This window comes from Dipodomys spectabilis, unplaced genomic scaffold, assembly GCF_019054845.1.
Source record: "Dipodomys spectabilis isolate Male_0828 unplaced genomic scaffold, ASM1905484v1 ptg000054l, whole genome shotgun sequence".
NCBI classification, from domain to species: domain Eukaryota; kingdom Metazoa; phylum Chordata; class Mammalia; order Rodentia; family Heteromyidae; genus Dipodomys; species Dipodomys spectabilis.
The window spans coordinates 21130342-21156468 of NW_024870731.1; the positions used below are offsets into that span (position 1 = coordinate 21130342).

General features: G+C 34.9%; 1 protein-coding gene across 1 annotated transcript in view; it reads right to left on the bottom strand.

The window, feature by feature from the left end:
* The window catches only part of Cfap20dc (CFAP20 domain containing), a 208415-nt gene that overhangs the window by 74973 nt on the left and 107315 nt on the right, over positions 1–26127 (bottom strand). The window contains exons 7-12 of the mRNA XM_042680019.1: positions 25056–25220; positions 11157–11293; positions 10393–10537; positions 8668–8784; positions 7144–7287; positions 3674–4008 (exon numbers count right to left, since the gene is read on the bottom strand). Coding sequence (XP_042535953.1) covers positions 3674–4008; positions 7144–7287; positions 8668–8784; positions 10393–10537; positions 11157–11293; positions 25056–25220 — 1043 coding nt within the window. The remainder of the gene's footprint in view (positions 1–3673; positions 4009–7143; positions 7288–8667; positions 8785–10392; positions 10538–11156; positions 11294–25055; positions 25221–26127) is intronic.

A 26127-nucleotide genomic window follows, 5' to 3' on the forward strand; every position in this document is an offset into this window, starting at 1 on the left:
TATTCATCGATCTGGCTGGCACCAGGCCATCTTGGTTCTCCACACGGTGGGGAAAGGCCTGGAAAAGAGAGCTGGGAGAGCTGGGAAAGAAAGCCGGGAAAGAGAGAGCTAGACTAGATTTTTTTAATCTTTCTCACCTGCCTATAATAAGGCACAGCCAAATCGTAGAAAGTTAGGCCTTGTTTTCATAGAAGAGCTTTATTACTATAAAGACGTGTAGATGTGAACAGCCTAAAAGGATGACTCATACAAAATAAATAATATATTTATGTAGTGGATTTATATTTGTAATTTGTAAAATTCAGGAATAAAAATGCAAGACAATATATTAAAAACACTTCTATCTTTTCCAAAACATAAGATAGCATTTAACTTTGTAAAGGCTACCCCAAAATATAAGCAACCACATTTTGACTAAATATCCTTCCTATTTTCTGTATACAGGTGTGTAATAGAGCAATGCAAAATAATTAGTTGAGTATGGAAAGGTGAGTAGATTATAACTTAATCCAGAAATACAGTTTCATTAGGAAAAAATATACAAAATGAAATAAAATAAAATGAAAACTATTGAGTGCTAAAAAAAAAACCAAAACTTGAAAACCCCACCACTAGGAGAGGACTAACAAAGGCCTTTTAATCTGTTCTTTGTGTATTTGTCCTTGGTAGACTAGATGCAGAAAGATATGTAAGCTTTCTAGCTAATTTGAATGTGATAGGTAGTCAGCCCACATAATTGTGTTCACATATGAGTGTTTTAACTGGACTGTTACACAAGACAAATTGCATGGCCTTGCCAATATTTTCTTGTATGTAATACAAGAGCTTTTGGAAAAAAGATGACAGTACTGTATTTCTAGGAAAAAATTAAATTGATTGATAATTCAAATTTCAAATCAGGTGCATATATTGGGAGTCATGTTGGAGATAATGCCAAAATACCAAACAGTAGCACACTTCTGTTTTTTTTTAGATACTGTGACAATGTGAAACTCAGTTTTAATAGCTTTCCTAAGATAATCCATTTTGTACAGTAGTTTTGATTTTATAACTTGTCATATTTCTGCAAAGTGTTTTTCAAATGAGAAACACAACTTCAAAATTATACCAGACATGTTATATGTGGCACAGTATGGGAAATAAAATGTATGCTAGCAGAAAGTAAGATAAGAGAAAATGCAAAAATTCATACTTTTGAGGCTCTTCACATTATTATTTCTGATGGGAATTATTAGCAACTTAAATTACAAAGACAGTTTATCATTGAAAGCTTCTCTTAATTAGCCTTTACTACTATATATTTTTTCCTTCTATCATAATAACATGATTTCGTTTTACTTACTTTTAATACTACTAAAAGCATTTAATTTCCTTTAAAAATACTCACTGGTCTAACATCAGAAAAAAGTCTTTTAATTACAAGTTACAAACTTCAAGAACAATAAGTAATCTAATTATACTTATTTGCCCACCATTATTTATAACATTATGTTTTCTTTAACTCTAATTATGTTACTCTAATGATGTAACATTCCAAAATTAACTCCTTAACTCTAATTATGTTACTCTAATGATATAACATTCAAAATAATCTAAGTAATGGTAAGGACATTTCAATAAACTAAATAGATTTTTTTCTTCAGATTGTAATAAATAACCATATAAATACATAATTTAATATTTCCTTATTTGTACAGTCAGTAGACAGATGAAATTTTACTACAGGAAAATAAATGAACTAACCCTCCCAAGGACCCCTTCCCCTGCACTCCAAAGATGAAGAAAACCAATCAAGAAAAGAAAGGTATAACAAATTGAGTTTGTTTAAATATAGTAGAGCATTTTTGTTCATTCTATTTTTGTATACTGGTTTGTATCTTGTTCTCTCTAGAGAACTCTAAAACTTGATAGTACAGCAAGATTCCTCGTCTTCTCTCCCTGGAGTCTACTCTGAACAGGCTTTCACTAAAGGTAGTTCAGGCAGGAGCTAATGCTACTGGTCACATTAAAAGACAAGATATACAGGTGAGGGGGAGCAAGCTACTATGCAGTGAGAGTTTGGGTAATGCTTGGGTAAAGTATTTGTTTTCAGTTTTCATGTAGTTGATTTTAAGTACCTGGCTACATAATGAACACCAAAGGAGATCAGAAACAGAATAGCTAACAGTTAGAGTAGTTAACAGAATAACAAACTAAACTATTTAGATCTGGTATTGTTCCTTTTCTCATGAAGCTCTACTGCTGCTTCTGTTGCATATTCTACATATAGATGAGACAGTAAAGTTCCCCACATGGTCTTATTTGAAATGTAGTTCTCCATGTTTCTCTCATTTCCCAGAGAACTATTATTTCCCACCTGCCATGATTAGAGTTAATCATTTGGGTTTGGTAAAAAAGATGATGTTGTGTGTACATAGGAAGAGGATGAACTTGTCCTATCAATAAAATGGTCTGATATTAATTGGTTAGATCAGCTAACTTACACTGTAGAAGAACTAATGATTGGGATGAAGACACAAATAGATGCCTAAGATATCCAATCTTATAGTCTTTCCAGCAACATTTATAAACCAATTCATGTATAAGTGGGCGTACAGTGGGCTGTGTTTGGTGTTACTACTAGTTTCAGCATTCTCAGAAGCAAGAATATGGTGAAAAATAATACTCCACGTACTATGCTGAAGAAACTCATTAAGAGTTGCAAATCCCATAATTTCTGCCTGAATAATCCCACCATGTGCTCAACTGGCTTTGAGGGTAGGAGCTATGCATTTAGTCTACATCATACCATCCAAAGGGAATTCCTAAGAGTTATTTCAAAAGCTTTGTAAGCATACATAAACATGGCTTTTTCTCATTATTTCTATAAATTCTATATAAAATGATTTATATATTTTTATTAATGACTTTATATTTTGCTTTTAAACATATTTTCAGTAAATTATTAAGAGTAAGATGATTAAAAATAGTCATTTAAAATAAGATTGAAGAAATTTCATACATAAATTCATTTCACTTGGGGATAAGGTTGGCACATGTATTAGGTTTTTGACAAAATATTTTCAAACTATATTCAGTTTGATTTTCAACAAGTCTTTTAAGAAAACTTTTTAAGGATTTACTAATTTATCACACATTTATAGTCTAAGTAATTCCAAACAGAACACCTTGTCTAAGGCAAGTCCCAGTACTAATTCATGATTCATTATCTAAACTTTAATTGGTACAACTCTTGAAATTCTAGGACCATATGGAAAATAATGAATCCTAATAGGTCTAAGGTGAAAGATGGCAGGGAAATGAGGAAGCCAGAAAACTGTCAAATCAGAATGCTTAGCAACTGCAACACAGTTTCCCCAGAGATCTAGAACAACGTGTCACAGTGCTTTACTGGTCCTCCTAACATATAACTAACTTGTAGATTATTTTTCATTCTGGGAGACAAAGATTAAAATAAAAAAAACAAACTTAAAGCTAGTTCCCATAATCAAAAATGAAACTGATGTTAATAATAAAAAGGCAGCAATAGAATTGCCATAACAACCCAATGCAACTGTTGACTGACAGCAATCTGCTGCGTTTTTATAAATAGCACTTGATTTCTCCCCTTACATTTCAACTAGTTTTAGTGCTTACTGGAGCTAATGAAACAATTGTGATTTAAGCAGGGTACCTCTTCGCTGCTGTCATCGCCATAGAAATCATCCTCCAATTGGATGTCTGTCCTCACCATACTGTTATCCTCCTTTAGATCCAAAATAAAGGAACATTCCTCTGGGGACATATTCTGCGTCTTCCCATGAGGTGCTGATCGAGGTCTAGATGAAAATGTGAAAATGTCCTTTGGAACCATCTGGGTTTCATCTGCCTGTTGGTCAGGTTCACTGTTCTTGATGGCTTTTGTCCACAAGTGTGGAGTGATGCAGGAGTCGTCATCCAGAAGCTGAGACTTACTGCTGGATTCTAAATGGGGAGTGTGATCATCATTTTCAGGAAATACCCACTCATCTGACATTTGGAGAAGATGACAAAAAATTAGAGTAGTGTTCCATAGAATTGTCATTTTAGGCAGATAGTTAGGTTCAAATTTCTTGTTGAAACAGATTTCTGAAATAAGACAGAAGCCAAGGAAGACAATTTATCCACCATATTGTAGTTTGCTAAACACTTAACCCACAGTTCAGTGCCCATAGCTACAGGCAACTCATTTTCACATCCTCTCCATTTGAGTTGAAACACTAGCCAGGAAATTTCTCAGTCTGGATTAATTATCACCTGTCTTGCAGCAAGTTCTTTATTGTACAAACTCATTAATTTGACATTGCAGAGGGGTGAAATATCCAGAGTTTAAAATTTTGAATTACTAGTATCTTCTTACTGCAGGAGGACAGGGTCCAGTATTTAACCAGCTTCTTTAAACAAAGAATCTGGTCATTGTTTGGATTACAAATGATGGAAGCGAAAAGCCAGAGGAAGATGACAGTCTATTTCTTTTCATTGTCCTGAATGAAATAAGGCAATTCACAGACTAAACTGCACAGACATATCAGTAATATTAGCATGGTTAATCTGAGTGGTGGCTTCTGCTTGGCAAAATGTGCTTTTTATGCTTAGTTTGTGGGAGAATGTTTTGACATAGAAAATCTTTTTCCATATTTTTTTTAAAATGTTGCCTACTGAGATATTTGATTGAACATTAAGAACTTTAATCTTTTATATGATATTAAGATAGATGATAACATCACAATCCAAATGATTTTGCAGCATAGTCTTTATAATATCACTAAAAAGCATGCTTATTTTTTTCTTTAAAATGACAGTGGGAAAAATTAAGCATTTTCTCAATTTGTTCTATTTTTCTTGAAATGTACTTTTTCTTTCTTTCTTTTTTTTTTTTTGGGTCCGGTTGTGGGGCCTGAACTCTGGGCCTGGGTGCTGTCCCTCAGCTCTTCAGCTCAAGGCTAGCGCTCTACCACTTGAGCCACAGCGCCACTTTTGGCTTTTTTCTTTTTGCTTATGTGGTGCTGAGGAATCGAACCCAGGGCCTCAGGCATGCAAGGCAAGCGCTCTACCACTAAGCCACCTTCCTAGCCCGAAATGTACTTTTTCAATGCATTATTTCAATGGTAAAAATCCTGCTAGATACTAGTGGCTCATGTCTATAATCCCAGGAGGCTGAGATCTGAGATTCTCAAGGAAGAGAAGTCTGAAGCTCTATCTCCAATTAACCTGCCAAATGCTGGATTAACAATGTGGCTCAAGTGGTAGAGCATCAGTTGTGAGTGAAAAGCTGAGCAAGAGCAAGAGTCCCTGAGTTCAAACACTGGTACTGGCATATACACAAAAAATTCTTGTAAGCAACTTTTCTAGAACCATACTAAGAACATGATCATTTACACTTGTAGTTATGATCACAATAAAAGATACTAAGAGACACCTAAGACTTCCCAACTCCAAACCCTATACTACAAAAGCAAAAAGCAAAATGAAAAATAAAAAAAAATCACAAAAGTTTAATGAAAGTAATTTTTGGGGGGGCAATGCCAGTGCCGGGGCTTGGGTACTGTCCCATGGCTTTTTTTTTTTTCCTCAAAGCTGATACTCTACCACTTCAGCCATAGGTCCACTTTCATTTTGGGGTTTTTGGTGGTTAACTGTAGATAAGAGTCTCATGGACTTTCTTGCCCAGGATGGCTTCAAATGGTGATCCTGCTGTGATCAAATTGTGAGTAGCTAAAATAATTGGCATAAGTCATCACCACCGAGCTAATAAAAGTAATATTGATGGCACGAATACAAAACATCTCACAATTCATCTGTTTTGTGTTGAGACAAGATCTTATTGTGTGGTTCAGAATGGCCTTGAACCTGCAGTATAGTCACTTGAACTTCAGGTCCTCCTGTTTCTGCTTCCTTAGTGATAGGATTACTGGTGGGTACCACCATGCCTGGCCTTGGAGTTGTTTGTTAACCTAAGGACATCATTATTAACCTTGACTAGTTTGTACACTGGGTGATAAATATACACTAGTTAGAGGAAATTGATGAAGGTATGACTCCCCTATTTTCAAAGAAAGAGTCTGTTGGTATTTGACCAGTGGCAGGTTGAATCTATATCTTCTAATCATCTTCTCAGAGGGACTATGTAGAAGTTCCTGAGTCAGTGTAGCTATGGGCAAGTAAAATAAGCAAGTTCACTGAACACTTCTATTTTAGACAGAAAATCCTTTTGTATGTTGTTAGGCACGCAGTAGGCACTTTGTAAACAGCACAGAAATGCAAAAGTTAAAAAAATCCAATGTGTTGTGTTATAAGCATGGATATGTGAAGGTAGTTGGAGGAAAAGTTGTTGGGAATGCTTATTAGAAAAGTAAACAATATTTATGACCTTTTGCCAAATGTTTTATTAACTGTCAAAAAGTCAAAATAAAAGGAGGTTTTTTTTCAACAAAGTAACTAATTATCTCACTACTACCACAGCTTTTTTGGAATTTGTACTTTTGCTTCAAGTATTTCCATATCAATTGTAATGAATAATTTGGTGTGTTTTCTTAGGAAAATATGTAAATTACTGTGTAATCACAATATTGCAGCAAACAAGATAAATGCAAGAATGATCACCTAAACATCTAATTAGTTTCTCTACACAGTTAGATTTATGCTAGAGACACTAATTGCATCTAACATTTTAATGAAGGTTTCAACATTGCATAAATAAGACTGACAAACTACAAACAATTTTCATTTATTTTCCTTTTTTCCCTTGCTCAGAAACAATTTGCCTTTGTAAAAGCAGCACACACCTGCTAGGCAAGATATGTTGATGGGCTCAGTGTTCTTGGCTTCCACCATCTCAATTTCTAAAAAGATGGAAAAATGCAACAATAGATAGTCTTTGGGGACTGTGACAGTATCATGGGAAGACTTCAAAGTTTTAAACTTTCATGGTGAATGGCACAACTTAGGCCTAATAACTTGAAAAGAAAAATATTTTCATTCATTAAAGTCTCTCATAAAATTAAGTTTTAAAAAAAAACAGATTAACAAAAGATGATCCATTTCAACCAATGGCTGCATCATGACTTTTCATACTGACTGGATTTGAACTATTTGGTGTAAATGTATTACAGTTAGGATGCCAACCTGAGAGATCAGCAGACTGAGGTCCTGGAGTATTGACTCCTTTTTTCTCTGCTTTTTCTTGGGTCACAGTGGTGAGGGTAGCTGCTGCTTCATCTCCATTCTTGTTATTTCCCGAAGAACCATCTTCATTGGAATAAGTTACTTCTTTTGATATTTATAAAAAGTAATTTTTGAAGAATGAAAGAAATTTGGTAAACTTTTCATTTTGATTATTTGAATACAAATGAGAGTAATACATAATTCATTAATTTTTTTCAGTTTGAAGTTTTAAGAAGTTCACCTTAAAATTCTTTGGTATCTTCCCAGGGACATTTTAGATTTAACTTCTACAATATGTAATAAAAAGGAATTCCAAACCTCATACAATATTAAAGGGCCTTATTCTTTCTTGTTCCACACATGATAGAGTAATTGAAAATTAAAGTTCTTACAAAATATGAGTTTTAAAAAAATTTTTATTGAAGGGGCTGGGAAGGTGGCTTAGTGGTAGAGTGCTCGCCTCATATGCATGAGGCCTTGGGTTTGATTCCTCAGCACCACACAAACAGAAAAAGCCAGAAGTGGCACTGTGGCTCCAGTGGTAGAGCACTAGTCTTGAGCTGAAGAGCTGAGGAACAGTGCCCAGGCCCAGAGTTCAAGCCCCACGACCAACAACAAAAAAATTGTTATTGTAGAGGCAATATATGGAACGGTGACAGTTTCATGAATCAGGTAATGAGTACAGTTCTTTTTGAACCATGTCTCCCCTTCCCTTGCTTTCTCCAAGTTCAAAGTGTGAGTTTTAACCAAGCTCTTTCCTTTAGTTCCTTAAGAAAATGAATGCAGACATTATTTGAATATTAGATTTTCTGTTTGCTCTTTTATAAAACTAGTATAAAATTTAGAAGGCTGAATTTCAGCCAACCCAAGAATCCCACATTTTTAAGAAATCATGCTAACAGATGTATATAAGATACCCTTTGGGCTGGCTTCAGGATTGATTAATGCACATACATACAAATCTACACAAACATGCCTCAAATTCACTATTTAAAAGAATAGGCACCTACATTAATGCTTAACTTGTTGCCGAAATTTTAATCCATATTGTTATCCTATGGCAAATAATCCAAAGGGAGAGACTGAAAATGTTAACTGGCAATAAGAGGGAACTTCATTTAAAAAGAAAAGACATAAATAAAATCTGAAAAATTATAATAAAGTTCAATTTTAGCAATCTGCAGACAAGAACATCCTATATCATATTTGGGCCTTTTTTTCCTAAAAAAATAAGCTTTATTCAGCCTTTGAAAGTAAAGCAGGGAGTCCTTTATTTCTGTGGTACTATCAATTTAATCAGAAAATCTCAGTTAGGGCTCTAGAGCAATTCTTTTGCAGAAAATTTGATTTCCATAATCCCCAAAGAACAGACATTTATATTTTAAATGAATTGGTTCATAATCCTTTGAAATTTACAGCCTGCAGAGAGATTCCATTGCCCCAAATAATATACAGATCTAAGATAGTATTGAAATATTGCCATACCACAGGGTGTCTCTGTCCGTTGTCTGCTGGAGATTTTTAACCAGAATCTTCTTCGGTTATTAGGCTTATCAGTTGATGGTTCTTGAGGGGGATGTGGATGCCTAATAGGTAGACTGGCTGGTTCATTTTCATATCAAAGAACAAAAGCCAGTACAGAAATGGCTATGTCACTTGAAATAATTCAGTAAATATAATTATCACTGCAATGAGAATACTCATCTATCATTCTGACAAAATATGAGGCAATATCAAAACCATAACTTAATCCTTCACAGAAAAGAGGTGTTTATTTTAATTCCAGTTATAAGGATCTTGTTTTAGGCTTTTAAAATTACTGATGGGTTTTATTTGTGCAACAGAATGTTTATAGAGAGCTAAGAAACTCAATGTTAATTATACAACCTGATATGTTAAAAATTATAAAAAATGAAAGTGACAATTTTTCCTTTAAAAAAGAAAGTGTAGCTGAATATGCTTTCAATTAGACCTTAGAGAATAGTTTCCCAAAGAACTCTAGAGAAGGGTTCTTAAGTATAACTTAATCTTAAGTAATCATAGCAGCATTTAATATTCATTCCTTCATTTCTTAGAGCAATATAATATACTTCACTGTTTTTCTCACTGAATCTTCACAATGACTCCTTGGGGCAATTATTAGTTAGTATTACTCTAAGAGACAACCTAAAAGATGCTTTTCCTGAGCCCTGTGAATCAACTAAAAGTTTCCCATCTTTGTACCTGTTCTCTTTATTCTGAGCTATTTCTATGCTGCAGTCACCTTGGGTTCCCCAAAAGTTTAGATTCAGCGGTAATTATCTTGTGTGGAAGGCAGATTGCCTCTCAAATGGGCAATGCCTTCTTGGTATCTTTAAAAAAAAAAACAGCCAAAAATTCAGATCATCACCAGGCAACCAGTACCAGAAAAATGCTATACACATTTTAAAAGTGAGAAAACAAAACTTTGAGTGTGTTGGGCTGGAAGGTAGCTCAGTGGTAGAGTGCTTGCCTTGCATTCATGAGGCCCTGGGTTCAATTCCTCAGCACCACATAAACAGAAAAAGCCGGAAGTGGTCCTGTGGCTCACGTGGTAGAGTGCTCCTTGAGCTGAAGAGCTCAGGGACAGTGCCCAGCCCAGAGTTCAGGCCCCACAACCAAAAAAAAAAAAAAAAAAACTTTGAGTGTGGAAGAGATGTGATCAAGTCTGAATAGATAGTGATAGAGCTGGGACTAGATAACTAGGCATTCATTTGCTTGTAAAAGTTTTACATTCCATGGGGGGATATTGCCTTTAAAAATGATTATTAATTTCTAAATCAAATCATAAAAATTCAAATGTCCCCATTTTCAACAGTCTTTCTTTTTACCTACAGGGCTTAAAGAGAAAATAAAGAGCACTTTACCAACTGAAAATGAAATTTAACAAAGCAAACTTAAAATACACATGAACTTTCTCCAAATATAGTGATGATAAGTTATTTTACATCTGCATCATTATCACAAGATAGAAACATACAATGATATAGTAAACTGAAATAACCTAGCAAATAGAATGATAGATTCCAGAAGATAATGTATATATAAAAATTCTAGATGTATTTTGATATCCACCATTATTAAATGGTAATTCCTGGATTTAAGATATCTATACCTGAATATAACTTTTTTTTATCTTAACAAGAACATTGTTCACTATTTTCACTAACTTTCTGCAAGATTCTTTCTTACCATGAATAGGTATACTCTGCTTTATTTGGTGAATATTTTCTTTATCTCCTTGCTCCTCAGACATTTCTCCACTGGTCACAACACACTTCTCTACTGTGGGTTGCTGGCATGATTGGCTACTTTTGGACCCAACAGATCTTATTGTCTAGAAGGGAAAAGAAATAAATATGACATCTGAAAATACATTAGTTACATTTATTTCCTATAGAAATTTTATGGAGAAAAATGAACAAATAAATAGTGAGGAAAAATCTAGAAGAAATAAGGTTATAAAAGTGATAGAGAAATTATTGTAGGAAATTAGAAATGCAAGGAGAAAAAATATCCTAAAATAGAAGACAAACAAGTATTAGTTGCTACACACCATCCCAGGTAGGAGTTGAATTAAGAATCATTTTATCTGTCAGAAATTCTCAAGGTACATGAAAAAAGTATGATATCTAAGTATCCATTCATGGTATAGTGTCTGATACATCTCTAATTCATTTTTTAGAAGGAAAAGAAAAACACAGAAAGCACAGAAAAATGTGCTTATATATTTGCATGTAAATTTCATGAATATATAATATATAATGCATATAATATATAATTAAAATAGGTGAAAATGTTACTATTATTTACATACCATAAAGAAAGGTTTTGATGTCTTTTGAAATAGAAACTTTCTGTTTCAAATTTAATCCCATCTCCTTTCCCCAGAACTTATGCCTCATCCCTGACCTTACAGCTCATTCTTCAATAAACTCTTCAAACTTCCATCTTACCTCACTGGATAGTCTCATGTGATTCCTTCTGCCAGACAATGGAGGCGGCCCAAGAACTTTAGATCCAAAAGCTATGTGACAGACATCTTGGTTTTTACTGTTCCGGATGCTACCTGTTGCTCTATTGATGAACTGGTCTGTTTAAAGGAAAGTCTTAGTTCATTAATGGGTATAATGACAAACAGCATGTTACAACACTTATGAAAGTAGTCTAGGTAGTATATGATCTGAATCACCATCTTCAACACTTATTAAAAATGCAATTATTTCCATCAGATTAAGGTATTTTTTTTTTTTTTTTTGGGTCCAGTCGTGGGGCCTGAACTCTGGGCCTGGGCGCTGTCCCTCAGCTCTTCAGCTCAAGGCTAGCGCTCTACCACTTGAGCCATAGCCCCACTTCTGGCTTTTTTCTTATGTGGTGCTGAGGAATCAAACCCAGGGCCTCAGGCATGCAAGGCAAGCGCTCTACCACTGAGCCACCTTCCCAGCCCCAGATTAAGGTATTTTTAACAAGGTTGGGGAGGGCACCACAAAAGTTTCCAAAAATAAAAAAAAAACCCTCTGAGAACTACTACTACAAATATTTTCCTTCAAAACTGAAAGGAAAATAGAGAAGATACTAAAAGTACATCTTATTTTCTATTTATGGAAATAATTTAAAGACAATTCTTCAACTTAACTAAATAAATCTTTAATTGGATATCTCTCAGGCAGTTACTAGAGGTTGTAAGTAGCACAGAATGGGTAAGACATTGTTTGCTTCAAAGGTGTGAAGGAGGTAATAAAACAGTTTACAGAGCAGCTGCAGAATAAAAAATGGACCTTGAATAATTAAAATGTTAAGAATGAGAGATAAAGGAGCACTAGACAGAATAAAGAGCAGAGAAAAGAGAAGGGAAAGGGCAGCTAGTTTTGCTTAGGGAAGAAAAAGAGAGGAGGTCATCCTAAATTTGCTGTTAAATGGGGGGCTCCCTGAAGGTTTTAGGGTAAAAGCACATTCAGGATTGTGCAGGCATGAGCACCACACCTTTTAAGCACACAGCTGTATCACATTTCTGAGCTGCCTGCACATGAATCTGGGCTGCAGAGCTCAGGTCAGGCTAATGGCATATTAGAAGCCACTTCCTTGTTCCTAAGATCTTCTACATAATCCCATGCTTTCTTTGCTCAACACTTGACAAGATGCAGAGTCTTTTGTAGTATGTACCTTCAGGTTTCCAGGGAAGACATTGGATGTAAGAAGCTGGGCATCTGATCATATGGAAGGAACTCTGGATTGAACTAGAGAAGAGGGACTTTCTCTCACAATTAACCACCAAAAAGGCAGAGTGTGCTAATGCCTCTAATAGGGTAGACCAGGGTGATGGCTTTTATACTAGTTACTAACTGGAAACCTGTGTGTCCAACATTTTGCATTTTAATATTCACTTGCATCATAATACTTACAGTTTGAATATTAAGATGCCCGAGGAAGTCCACTTTGCCATTAGTTTCTATACCTATATGAGCTACTGGCCACATCTCTTCTGACTTACTACCATGAAACAATTCAATTAGCTAGCTAGTTGAACTCATTAGCCTCTATTGTAGAGCTGTAATAGATACTGATGGTTTGTTTGATGTCATTTGAAGGTGTTCAAGCATAAGTTTGAATAGGTATTTTGGTTAATGTAAGTTAAACTCAGCCATCAGGTGACTCCCTAATGTATATCTATAATCCTCTTCTTTTCTGGGCTTCACTGCTTATATCCAAATACTTCTTTGTCAGATCTTCTCTGTTATCTCAAATACTTCAAACTAACAAGCTGGCCTAATGAATAGCACCTTAGTCCATCCACTATGAGCAGTCCGAACTTGTGTCAAGTTGGACACTTCCACCCTCTCCATACTTGTTCCACTCTCACTTCTTTTTCTTCCACCAGGGCCACTATCCAAGTGACCATTATCTTTCTCCCAGATGACCATAAAACCTGTCAAGGATTTACTATGTAAGCTCTAATGCTCTATCCCATTCTTTCTCCAAAATGTGCAGCCTGAGAGGTCTTGTACAAACACAAGTGTGGTTGTATCATTTCTTTCTTCACTTAAAGCTATTCAATGGCTTCTCTGCTGCTCAGAGGATTAAGAAGAAAGCCTTTCATACTGCCTATAAAAATCTGTTCTGACATAGCCTCCTATCTCATACTGCTCCTTTTCTGTTTGCTCAACAGAAGGTCCTTCTCATCACTGACTGTACATGCTGTTTTCCAGGATGAGAAGGCTTGGCCTTTCCCTTCTGATATTTTTAACTGATCTCACTTCACTTACTGGACAACACTTTCTGGATCTTCCTCATTCAGGTATGTTTGCCCAGAATAGATACTTCCATAAAATTTCCCTCATATCACAGAACTTTTGGGAATTACAGTTTTGCATATCTCTGTGGCATCCTATCAATGTGTACTTCTAATGGCCTGTTTCACCCTGAACCAATATCTAACCCCAGACTTGACAGAGATTGGGAACATAATAGAATTGTGCTGAACAAAATGAATGAGTGATTAAACGAGTCAGAAGCCAAGTTGGAGTGAATTATTCTAGTATTTCCAACTATGATTAGAATTGCGTTTTAAGAAAAACCCACCTGGGGGTTTTAAGTGTAAGTCAAGGAGGAAGACTGGAGAGGATTAGAGGACTCCAGCATTTGAGAATTCAGAAGAAAAGGTCAATGCTTACCTGAGTTGTGAGTCTCAGGGCAGTATTGCTACAGCACCACAATTTGATGCCTGTTCAGGACACATTTGCAATTTCCTAGTGTTTACCAAATAGACTTCACTATGTGTGTTTCTGAATTTTTTCCCTGGGCCATTTATAAAAAATCCATTTGAATAAACAAAACAATGTTAGTTTCTTAGTATTGATAATACAAAGATATTTTAGGCTATTTAGCAAATTCTATTATAGGAACCATTTGCTTTTTTATTATTTAGAAAAAAAATTATGTGGGGTTGAAAGCATAGCTCAGTTGGTAGAGCACTACCAACAATGAGTGAAAGCATCAGTTATTGAGTTGGAGTCTTGGACTAAGACCTGCCTGACCCCTCCCCCCCCACCCCAAAGAATGTAAAGAACAAAATCTAAACTCTTGTTAAAGTAATAATCTAGTGTGGACTTTCCCAGAAAGGAATGATTACTAGGGGTGCTAGAGGGCTATATGTGTCATGATGTGGTCTTACAGAGGAACTGAGGACTAGCACAGTCTCTAGTACTGGATATCATTTAGCTACCTGTGTTTAAGTATTTTGCAAGGATGATTTCTTGGATGTGTTTCCTCCATGTGCTTTATCTAAATGCAAGTTCCTTCCATTTATTTGTTAATGTATTTGTCTATCTGCTGAGCACAGCTTAGTGTATGGTAGGCAAAGGCTAAACTTCACCAAAATTATGGGTAGTATGCAAGATTAAAAAGAAGATTGTGGCTGGGCACCCATGGCTCAAGACTGTAATTCTAGCTACTCAGGAAGCTGAGATCTGAGGATCATGGTTTGAAGCTAGCCGGGCTTCAGGAAAGTCAGTGAGACTTTTATCTCCAATTAATCACCAAAAAATCCAGAAGTGGCTCTGTGACTTGAGTGGTAGAGTGATAGCCTTGTGCAAAAAAAGCTCAGGCAGAATGCCAAGGCCCTGAGCTCAAGACCCAGAACACACACACACACACACACACACACACACACACACACACACACACACACACACACACACACACACACACACACACACACACACACACACACACACACACACACACACACACACACACACACACACACACACACACACACACCACAAAAAAAGAAAACCCTAAACCTGATTTTATCCCCTAAATCACTGAAAACTAAACATTGTCCTATCTTTTATAAGAGAAATCTATTAAAAATTTCCTTAAATGATCCACATCAGTGTATTTAAGTTTTAAGCTTATTTTAAATTACTTTTTGGTATGGTTTTTCTCCCCACAAAACAAAGTATACAAATACTCTCCTATTTAGGATCTCTTTAATTAACAGCCTTCTTTAAGCTTGTTATTATAGTTAACACATCAATTTCTAAAGCCTGTTTCACTTGAATAATTCTGTTTATAATCATATTAATTGTTATAATTATCTCCATAAAATATAGTAAACTATGTATTAAAGTTTATTACAATAGGGTCCTAATTAAAACCTACAAGGAAAAGTAATTTAGATCTTTGGTTCCTAAAATAAAAAGTGAAAGGGACAGTTTCTATAATGAGAAAAACTGTAATAAAAGAAAACTACAAGCAGAAATGCTTGCCTTTGGAATTCTAAAAGGAGCTCTTTTCAGAGTTAATATCAATATGCATAGAAAAGGTTAAACATCAAGATTAGATTAAAGTCATGCTGTAGGCATTTCATTTTCTTGTATTCATGGAAAATGAACTTGGTGTAGGTCGGAGATGTTACCATTAATTATTTTGCTATTTTACTGAGGGGTACATGCCTTTGTAGTTAGATTGTAAAACCTGAGGGTCTACTCTCTAATTGTCTTTTAGAAAAATAAACATTCATTTTTGTCTCAAGATACAATGTTCTAATTATTATAGCCATTTAAGTTTGCAGGATTTTCAAAGCTTAATCAGAAAGACCTGCTGAATTTTCAGCTGTAATCACTGAGGGGTCATGCTCAAGACTTAGATCTATCATCTAAGAGTCACATCAGAATTAAAGCTGGCACCAAGGTCCAGGTTTTGAATTGGATTAATTTTTATTGCAGCATATTCCATTATAGAGAATGTAAAAACCACAAAAATGGCATAGCAATATTATTCTAGATGACATGCTCAACTCTAGGAGTCACCTTCTTCCATAAGATTGAGATCATAATTTTTAAGTCATAGCATATTTTTGCTAGATTATATGAAATAAATGTTAACATGTGTAATGCTGTGCCTTGTAGGTAAATAGGTTGCTAATACCTTCCATCTTGAATAGTAATTAACAACATACAAGGTCTATTCATGGTTGTTTATTCCTTTCATCTTCCATCCTTTTGGTAGTGTCTGGACTTATTAAGTGCTCTGGCAGGCACTTAATAAGGCAGGAAACACTTAGGTTGCTATCTTCTCCAAGGTCCTTATAGTCTTATAGGGAGATGGATCACAAATGCATAATTAAAAAGTACCCCTTTTATCATAACTGGGCTAAAAGCTATGAAGGAACACTCCAAAGGATTATATAAGTATTTAACAGGTTGGTATCTAGTCTTTGGTGTCAGGAAAATGACATTCAACTTGAGACCTAAAATATGATGGAGATTATCACACATATTGGGTCTCTATGTAATTTCTACTCCCTCACATATACACACCAATATTTGTGATAGCATCATTCCACGTCTGCAGAAGAATCTAAGTTCACCAGATCTGTTCATACTCAGAGATGGGGCTCAGAATCCACATGTCCCAACATCTCGTGCCATATTTTTTATCACAAATAATCCTGCCTTCAGTGGGCCAAGAAGGCATCACAGAAGAGTCTTCCACATTAAATACTTATTTTAATGTAATTTTATAAAGCCATCTAACTAAAAACTTGTCTTGCTCTCTGAAAAATGATTATTAATGATTGTAGAAAAGCACAAATATTTATTGAATACAATAATTCAGTACTAGGGACTAATGAGGTTCATACAAAATGCAGTATTTTAATGCTCTTCTTCAAGTGGAAGAAAGCCAGGGGTAGGAAAAGCAGGGAAAACTGAGGTGACTTCAGCCCTAGGCAAGTAACCCATACATACATAAGAAGGTACATGTGGAATGTGGGGATACAATGGTTAATTTAAGAGTGTATACCCAATGCAAGGCATTTTAATTAAAGCTTTTTTTTTTTTTAAAATGACTGTTGGAGGACTGTTAGTCTGAAAATTCTTTAAGTATAATGGAAGGAAGTGCAGATAGGTAAATGGTAAAAGCTTTTAGGAAAGGTTTTGGGTGATTACAATTGGTCTTCAACTGATGCAAATAACTAAAGCCACTATTTAGACTTACTAGTTAAAAAAGTTTAAGACATTTTTGAAAGGCAATAAAATAACAACTCGTTCTCCACTAAACTGGAGTAGGGCCTTAGACAGTGTAAAACATTATATATGAAGTTAGGATATATTGACAAGATAAAAAATAATAATGGCTGGGTACTAGTGGCTAACGCCTATAAACCTAGCTACTCAGGAGGCTGAGATCTGAGGATTGCAGTTCAAAGCCAGCCCAGGAAGGAAAGTCCATGAAACTCTTCTTTCCAATACACCACCAGAAAACTGGAAATGGTTCAAATGGTAAAGCGCTAGCCTTGAACTGAAGAGCTGAGGGACAGAGCTCAGGCCCAGAGTTTAAGCCCCATGACCGATTAAAAAAAAAAGTAATAATGTGCACAAGCTATTAATTTATTAAGAAGTTAAAATTAGCCTACTTTTTGTTCTTTATTATTATTATTTTTAAAACCACTTTTTTTTGTGGGGGCGGGGTGATTGGTCGCGGGGCCTGAACTCTGGGCCTGGGCGCTATACCTCAGCTCTTTAGCTCAAGGCTAGTGCTCTATCACTTAAGCCACAGTGCCACTTTCGGCTTTTTCTGCTTATGTGGTGCTGAGGAATCAAACCTAGGGCCTCATGTATGCAAGGCAAGCACTCTATCACTAAGCCACCTTCCCAGCCCCTTTTGTTCCTTATTCTTAAGAAGCAAACAATTTTTTTCTAAAGGAAATTGTTTTATTTTTTCAAAACTTGCCATTCTGAATAATGAGCACTGCTTGTTTACAGGCGTTAAGTAGGTAATTTCCATCATTGAGGTGCTGTTTCCTGTAAAATGACTAGGCTTCTTGGGTCAATGATGCTTCAAACTACCAGTAAGAGATTGCTTGGAGGGAGCAGTCCGAAACCCATCTTCCTGGTTATATCCTAACTTTACCACTCACTAATTCTCCATCTTTGAGAGCCCATTTCCTCATCTACAGCATGATGGTTGTGATAGTATCTCTCCATAAAAGGTGTAAGGTAGGGTTAAATGAGTATCAATGTAATGAGTTTATTAAGTGCTCAGAACACAGGGAAAATTCAATGTTAGCTCTGTTAATAACCATGATGATTCATTGCTAAATATAATATTCTTTTTTTTTTTGTCAGTCGTGGGGCTTGAACTCTGGGCCTGGGCGCTGTCCCTCAGCTCTTCAGCTCAAGGCGAGCGCTCTACCACTTGAGCTACAGCGCCACTTCCTAAATATAATATTCTTATCCATTCATATAATTTTGTTAGCAACTTTGTTTATTTATTTGCTTATTTAAATCAATAAAATGTTTAACTATGCTCCTGGTAAGTTTTAAGTACTTAGCTAGGAGCTAGGAATCTAACTATATATAGACCCCTGAAGTTTTGAGAAGTATATTCTAGTGGGAGAGATAAAAACAAGAAAACAAACAAGAAAATGCCGGATAGTGATAAATTCTGTACTGAAAGTAAAGACAGGGTGATATAGCTGTTAGATTAAAGTCACTGATGGTCATTGATGGTTAAAGCCACAAATCTGCTACTAGTGAATATGCATCTGAAAAGTCACAGTTAAGGTACTGAAAAATTAATATTGATACAGTGTAGAAAACCATATCTACACACATATATCATTTTATATATTTCCTTATTCCATAAATGAAATAACTTTAATATTTATTGTGTATAAAGAGATTTTATTTTGTCAATAATTTTAGATTTCCTTCTAAATATGTATATTTAGTATGCAGATATTATATATACTTTTTTCAACATACATTGTTCTTCTATCCCTCATATGTGTTTTGCCATTTTTGAGATGAGGTCTCATTATGTAGCTCTGGCTGGCTTTAAACTTGTGATCTTCTTCTTCTGTTTCCTCAGTGCTCAGGTAATAAGTATGTACAATCATGCCTGGCTGCCAGTAGATATTTTAAATGAAAATAGTGACATTAAGCAGAAAATATATTTTAATTTTATAGCAAATCTTGGACTTAAAAAATACAGACAATATAAAGAAACTAGAAATACCCAATAATTGTTTTTACATATCATTGACATAACTCATGAATATAATTAGAAAATTAAAGTTCTCTAACGTAGAAAGATATGACATAACCAAGTGAAAATTTGACTTTCTTGCGACTGCGCTTTTTGGTTCTTGTTTGTGAAGTTAATGATTAAGTTTTTTGTGTTTTCTCAAAAAGTTCTTATTATCAGGGTCTTATTATTAGGGTCTATTTTTCACTGACTAACATGGTTCTGAGACATTTTAGACCATCATAGGCAGAGCCAGTCATTCATGTTCATCTATATAATATCTTATTGCATGGTTACCAAATCAATACCCTACTGTATACAGTTTGTCTTTAGGTTTTTGTTATTACAAGCAATGCTGTCATAAACATCTAAAAGGTTGGTATTAGTCCTGTAAGAATAGTAAGATTACCAAATTGATTCAATGCTTTTTTCATATTTAACATATTTTATATTACTAACATTTTTCAATATTTGGTAGAAATTTCACAGAAAAATTAAAATTTACTCTATAAGGGTTTGTGATATCTGTTATAATGGATTTCAGAGATATTGATCAATATCCATTCTAAATTCTTTCATGCTTGTAAGTTTTTCATTGAAGGAATGTGACTAGCTATGGCTAATATTACTTTTATGAGGTGGAAAAAGAGGACATATAATTCAAATGTAGGAGGTGACTTGGCTTTACAGTGAATTACCTAATATTGGAACTAAAATTGTGGAATCTCTTTAAAAAAAACAAGTAATCCTAAAACAAGGATTTTTAAAAAGCCAAAAGAAATTACAGAATGTCTCAGTTTTTTTTTTTTTTTGCCAGTCCTGGGGCTTGAACTGAGGGCCTGGGCAGTGTCCCTAACCTTCTTTTCCCCAAGGGTAGCACACTACCATATGAGCCACAGCACCACTTCTAGCTTTTTTGCTTTATGTGGCACTAAGGAATTGAACCTAGGGCTTTATACATAATAGGCAAGCACTCCACAACTAATTCATATTCCCAGCCCTAGTTAATCTGAAGTTAGAATTGAATTCCTTTTCCTTTTAGGCTCTCTTGTTTCATATTAGATTTTGTCCCTTGGCTTGAATTTTTCATGACATGGAATCCAAAGAAGAAATTCTAGTACTGGTTTAAATAATGCCAAAGACCTTGCTGATTATTTCATTATTTCAACTAGCTGTGTTATTTTATTCATCTGTAATTGTGCTAGAAATTAGAGATGCCAACTCTTTATTTTAAAAGTTAGTGATAATCCAATAAGACTGCTGTTGTGAAAGAAGGACACTCAGGAAACCTGTTTTTTAATTCTTTTCTTTCTAACTTTTAAGTAAATTACCAGGTTTGATTTATGCTTAGCAGACCACTGCATCTCGTCATTAGCGGCTGAATGCTCTACTTCAATGACTAGACCTGATTCTCTGGTTCAATTAAACTGGGGTTCTATTAATGAAAATAAGTCCTCAGCAAAGCAACAGTCATTAACTAATATGCATTGAGAATTGGCAAAGCAAACAATGAGAAAGGTAGCTTTTTGAAATCATTGGCTTTTTGGAAGCACAATTATTTTATTAATGTCATGTATTAATGTCAATGCTCTTGATCAAGCTATATGACATTCAATGAAACATACTCCAAAAGAGTTATAGGTTTTAAGGTTTCCTTTCTTGGCATTGTGCAAGTGCTAGAAAGCATACATAGGAAACTCTACTTCTTTATCTCCAGGCATCATTGGGATCTCTCAATATGTGCATTTATAATAAAATACCAAAATTTACATGAGCACTACACAGTCAATTATAAGAGCACAGTTATTTTCTCATGCAATTCAAATTTCCTCATGGGGAGTCCATTTCCAAAACAAATAGTTCAAATAAAGAAATATATCCTGGCTTATCTATGATTAAAAAATACTGTTCTTGGGCATATTCAAATAATATATATATTACATATGACACAGTAATCATTATTAACTCATTTTTAGTAAGCTAAAACACCACAAATATCAATCAGCAAATGAAAAGTATGTGTACAAGAACCATACAGTGTGTAGTCATGTAATCTTAGCTGTCATAAACATGCAGCTTGAGATGTACAATCACAAGCCCTACACTTACAAATAAATACAAATGTAACTGAGATTCATTGTAAAAGAGAAATATGCTGTGAGATTGCAATTATTAATTTTCTATGTATATAACTCAAGTTAACTACCGGGAGCTGATTTATGTAATTTTCAAAACAGATACTAATATCCTATTCTATAAGGTAGATTTTAATGTGGCCTGAGAAAATGTTTCTGTTTGATTATAACAATGAATTAATGATAAAAATTAGTATTTATCTAAATTTCTCTTTTTTTATGCCAGTCCTGGGGCTTGAACTCAGGGCCTGGGTGCTGTCCCTGAGCTTCTTTAGCTCAAGGCTAGCACTCTACCACTTGAACCACAGCACCACTTCCAGCTTTTTCTGTTTATGTGGTACTGAGGAATCGAACCCATGGCTTCATGCATGTTAGGCAAGCACTTTACCACTAAGCCATATTCCCAGACCCTATCTAAATTTCTCTTTAACCTGATACGTTTTAAGTATTTTTGAACATAAAAACAAAACACAAGGAATTTGACTATAAGTTTGCATTGGCATTTAAAGATACTAGTTGCTAAAACATTAAGCAAGTGTAAGAGAACAAAAGGACATTTACAGTCAGTTATCTGATGTGCTTTGCAACTTAGTCATTTCTGTTCTGAAATCTATCACAGTACATGAAATAATGGTATTTGCTGTAGAATAAACCTACTCATTTAAGCCTTAAGGCAAATATTCCTTAAGACTGAATTGTGACCTGATATATTGCCTGGGAAGTGACATTATTTTCATCCTTATATATATTTTCAAAGGCTCTTTAATGAACATGGATTATATATAACCTTTTTCCTGTAAATATAGTATATAATAAATACACAATTTTTCGCTTTACTGTTATCAATGCCTTCATTGTCATCAAAAAGTCCTACATAAAGTTGGTTAACTGTGAAGCAGGCAATAATATGTGAGAGCTGTTCACTATACTTTCTGCTTTTCTGCAAATTTTGAAATGGCAAAACAAGGGTTAAAAGTATAGTGCCTATTTATACATAGTCTTCCAGGATTACACTGAAAATGTAACAACATAGTTCCAATTCTCTAGGAAAATGCAATATTGGACATCTATTACTGATGAGGATTGACATATAAAAAGTACCCAAGGATAAATATAGATAATCAAATGAGTTCATTTTTCAGCTTACACTATCAATGTCTATTTTATTTTATTTTATTTTGGTTTGTTAGTTTCTACTTTGACCTCTGTCAAACACTGATCACTCTTACCCATCTGTTACTGGAGAATCCACTAGTTCTGTCACTTTTGCCTGCAGTTTTTCTCAAAGTCACTACTTTCCACTTTCAAAGTGTTTGTTAGTCTTAGACCTGGCTATTTAATGACTAGATTGCTGCAAAGACATCTTAGTTGTACTTCTTTTTCAATTTTTTAATATATTTTTATTGTAAAGATACTGTACAGAGGGGTTACAGTTACATGAGTAAGGTAATGAGTACAGATCCTATTGAGCATTGTTACCCCCTCCTTTGTTTTTTCCTCTACCATCCCTTGTACTTTTTTTTTTTTTTTGATTTTGTTTTTCTGTTTTTTAAAAATTTTTCTTTATTTTTTATTGTGAAAATACTGGTCAGAGGGGTTACAATTACATGGGCAAGATAATTACATTTCTTATCAAGCATTGAAGCCTCCTCCTTTGTTCCCCCTTCCCATCCTTCCCATGCCCCCCCCCCCCCCCCACCAAAGTTGTAAATTCGTTTTCGACATAACAACTTGTACTTCTCATTGTTGCAACGGGTCCACCTGTATCCTTATTTAAACGACTTGTTTTTCCCCTTCCCCTCCACAAATTATACTGACAACAAATATGGTGAAAGCATGGGTTATACTGTGGGGGAAGGACATACAAAGCAACAAAGAAATAATCTCACTTGGTTTCAAAATTCATCTTGAATCCTGCTGTCAAATTCAACTTCCTAAAGGTTTTCATTCTTCTTGAGGAATGTGAGACACACTCTAATAGTGTTTTCCTAACACAGTTTTTGTGCTCACTTAGTCCATTCCTCCTGTTAATCCCCTGGTCATTGACTCCTACATTTCACTGTTTCCTTGCATTGGCTCGGTCTTCTGGCCACCTTATACTTCCATAAATCTTTTTTTTTTTTTTGGTCCAGTCGTGGGGCCTGAACTCTGGGCCTAGGCACTGTCCCTCAGCTCTTCAGCTCAAGACTACCACTCTACCACTTGAGCCACAGCGCCACTTCCAGCTTTTTTCTTTTTGCTTATGTGGTGCTGAGGAATCGAACCCAGGGCCTCAGGCATGCAAGGCAAACACTCTACCACTGAGCCACCTTCCCAGGCCCACTTCCATAAATCTTATACTTCATATAAATACTTGTTTATATAAATATGTATTGACTTTCAGGATCTCTTTATTTTTCTACAAATAATTTATGACTTTCATTTTTACCTTCCGCTGAATTACTTCAGTGTTTGTGTCATCTGAATATAAGACCTTTGTGGGATTGAGTAATCTAATAGTTCTCAATGTTAACAGTAAAGTACATAAGAATCACTAGGCAAGTTTAAACACCAAAAACCAAACCAAAACCAACCAACAAAACAAACAAGTCCAAAACCTTATTGTGGGCCAAATTAAATCAGAATCTCTAAGAGATACAGATAGCAGAAAATTATTTTTATTTTCAATAGTTTTTAAATGTCTCCTGTGATTCTAACATGAGAAACTGAAATAGTGTCAGATTTCTTGATTACTGTTCAGTCATTTGATCAACAGTTATGCTATCCCATAGGTAGAACACTGATATATTTGGCATTTTTTTTTTGGTTCCTGGAGTATTTTTTCAACACTTTTTAGACATATACATATATATGTATATATACATATATGTATATATATATACATATATGTATATGTATATAATGTTGGTGTGTGGGGCTTGAACTCAGGGCATGGTGATGTCTCTGAGCTTTCTGTTTGCTCAAGGCTTTAGCACTCTACAATATTGAGCCACAGAGCCACTTGCAGTTTTCTGGTGGTTAATTGCAGATAACAGTCTCACAGACTTTTCTGCCCAGGCTGGCTTCAAACTGTAATCCTTACTCTCAGCCTCCTATGTAGCTAAAATTACAGGCATGAGCCACTGGCTTAGACAATATTTTTAAATTAAGGAATGTACCATAAACATTCAAATGTCCAGTTCTTACAAAAAGAAAAGTCAGATCTAGTAAGATTCGTTTGTATTCTTACAAGGTAACACTGGCTAAAACTGAACTGTAGTTACCCCTTAGAAAATGAACTACTGATTGTCTGTATTCCCTTATACTCCCTACAGCTCCCTCCCAGGGGCACATTAGTAATTACCATTTATTGAATCATTTTCACAATTTAAAGTTTTGTTGTCAGTATTAGGAGAGGTACTTTTCTGAAAAGCACATCTCATTTCTCTCAACTCCTCCATCATGTGAGCTCACTTTTGAAGTAGAAAGCCTTGTTTATGTTATAGTAAAGCACCAAATCCAATGTATTCATTTATTATCCTCCTATTTTCAGTAGTGCTATGAGATTACAGCCTCTCGCCTGGTATATGGCAAGTTCTGCGCTAACAATACACAAGTATGAAGTACAGTGACATCTTTGGAGGAAGCACACTTCACTGGGAAATGTAAACATATAATGCTTGTCGATTTATTTGCTTCAGAGCATACCTGATTCTGCTGATCTGAGAGGATGACCTTCACATTTTATTTCTGTTTGGCGGAGTTTAGTCATGTTCAGCAGCTGTGTGACATGTGGAACATCTGTTGTGAGTTGGCAGCTTCGTGGAATAATGTCTGTGGGTTCATCTGTTGGAAAGGAAACGCCATATACAGCTAGAAATAAAGACAAACATTCATTCCCAAACTGTTAGCCATTTCTGCCAACTGAACATACTCTATAAATGAAACCAATTGAAGTAAAACACTTTAGAGTGTGACTTTAGATGACTTACTCAACATTTCTGCCTTGATTTCCATAGCTATAAAACGAGTATGATAATTTTACTGCTTACTTCCAAGTGTCTATAGGAAGGATTAACTGAAATTAAAGCATGACATATGAAGCAAGTTTACAGAGCTGTGCAATAAATGAGAGAATTCATTGAAAATACTTTATATTCATTTGTCAGTATCAGAAGTGTGACTTCAAAAAATTGGTTAGGTGTGCTCCAATTGAGATTTCTGGGAGTATTCCAGCTCATCCACAGGAGAGCCACAAGTATGATGACATTATTGATTAACCTAAGATTCCACAACCATTATATGAATAATATTTTCAAGATAAGGTCTTGCTATATACATTCCAAGCTATAGGAAACTCCTCTTCTTCTGAAGTACTGAGTACTGAGATTTCAGAGTGTGCACATTTTTTTTTTTAACCTCGTGCTTTGAAAAAACTCTTAGAATGATGAAAAAGTTTAAAAATTTTACAAAGTTTTCTCTTATACCCTTTACCTATTTTCTAACGTTAGCGTCTTACCTTGGAATACTTTTGAAGAAAAACAGTTTATTATATTTATTATACATACATTTAATTTTAATTTCACTCATGTATATTTATGCAGATATTTCAACTTAATTTATCTTATTTTTAGCAATTCTTCTACTTCACTATTAGTGTGTTTTTATCCTGCTTATTTGCATGGACCTCTTTTAAAGAAAATATATTGTGTTGTTATTTGTAGCAAGTAGAATTAGAAGTTGGCATCAATAGTCTAGAAAGCAATATTACTTATAATTA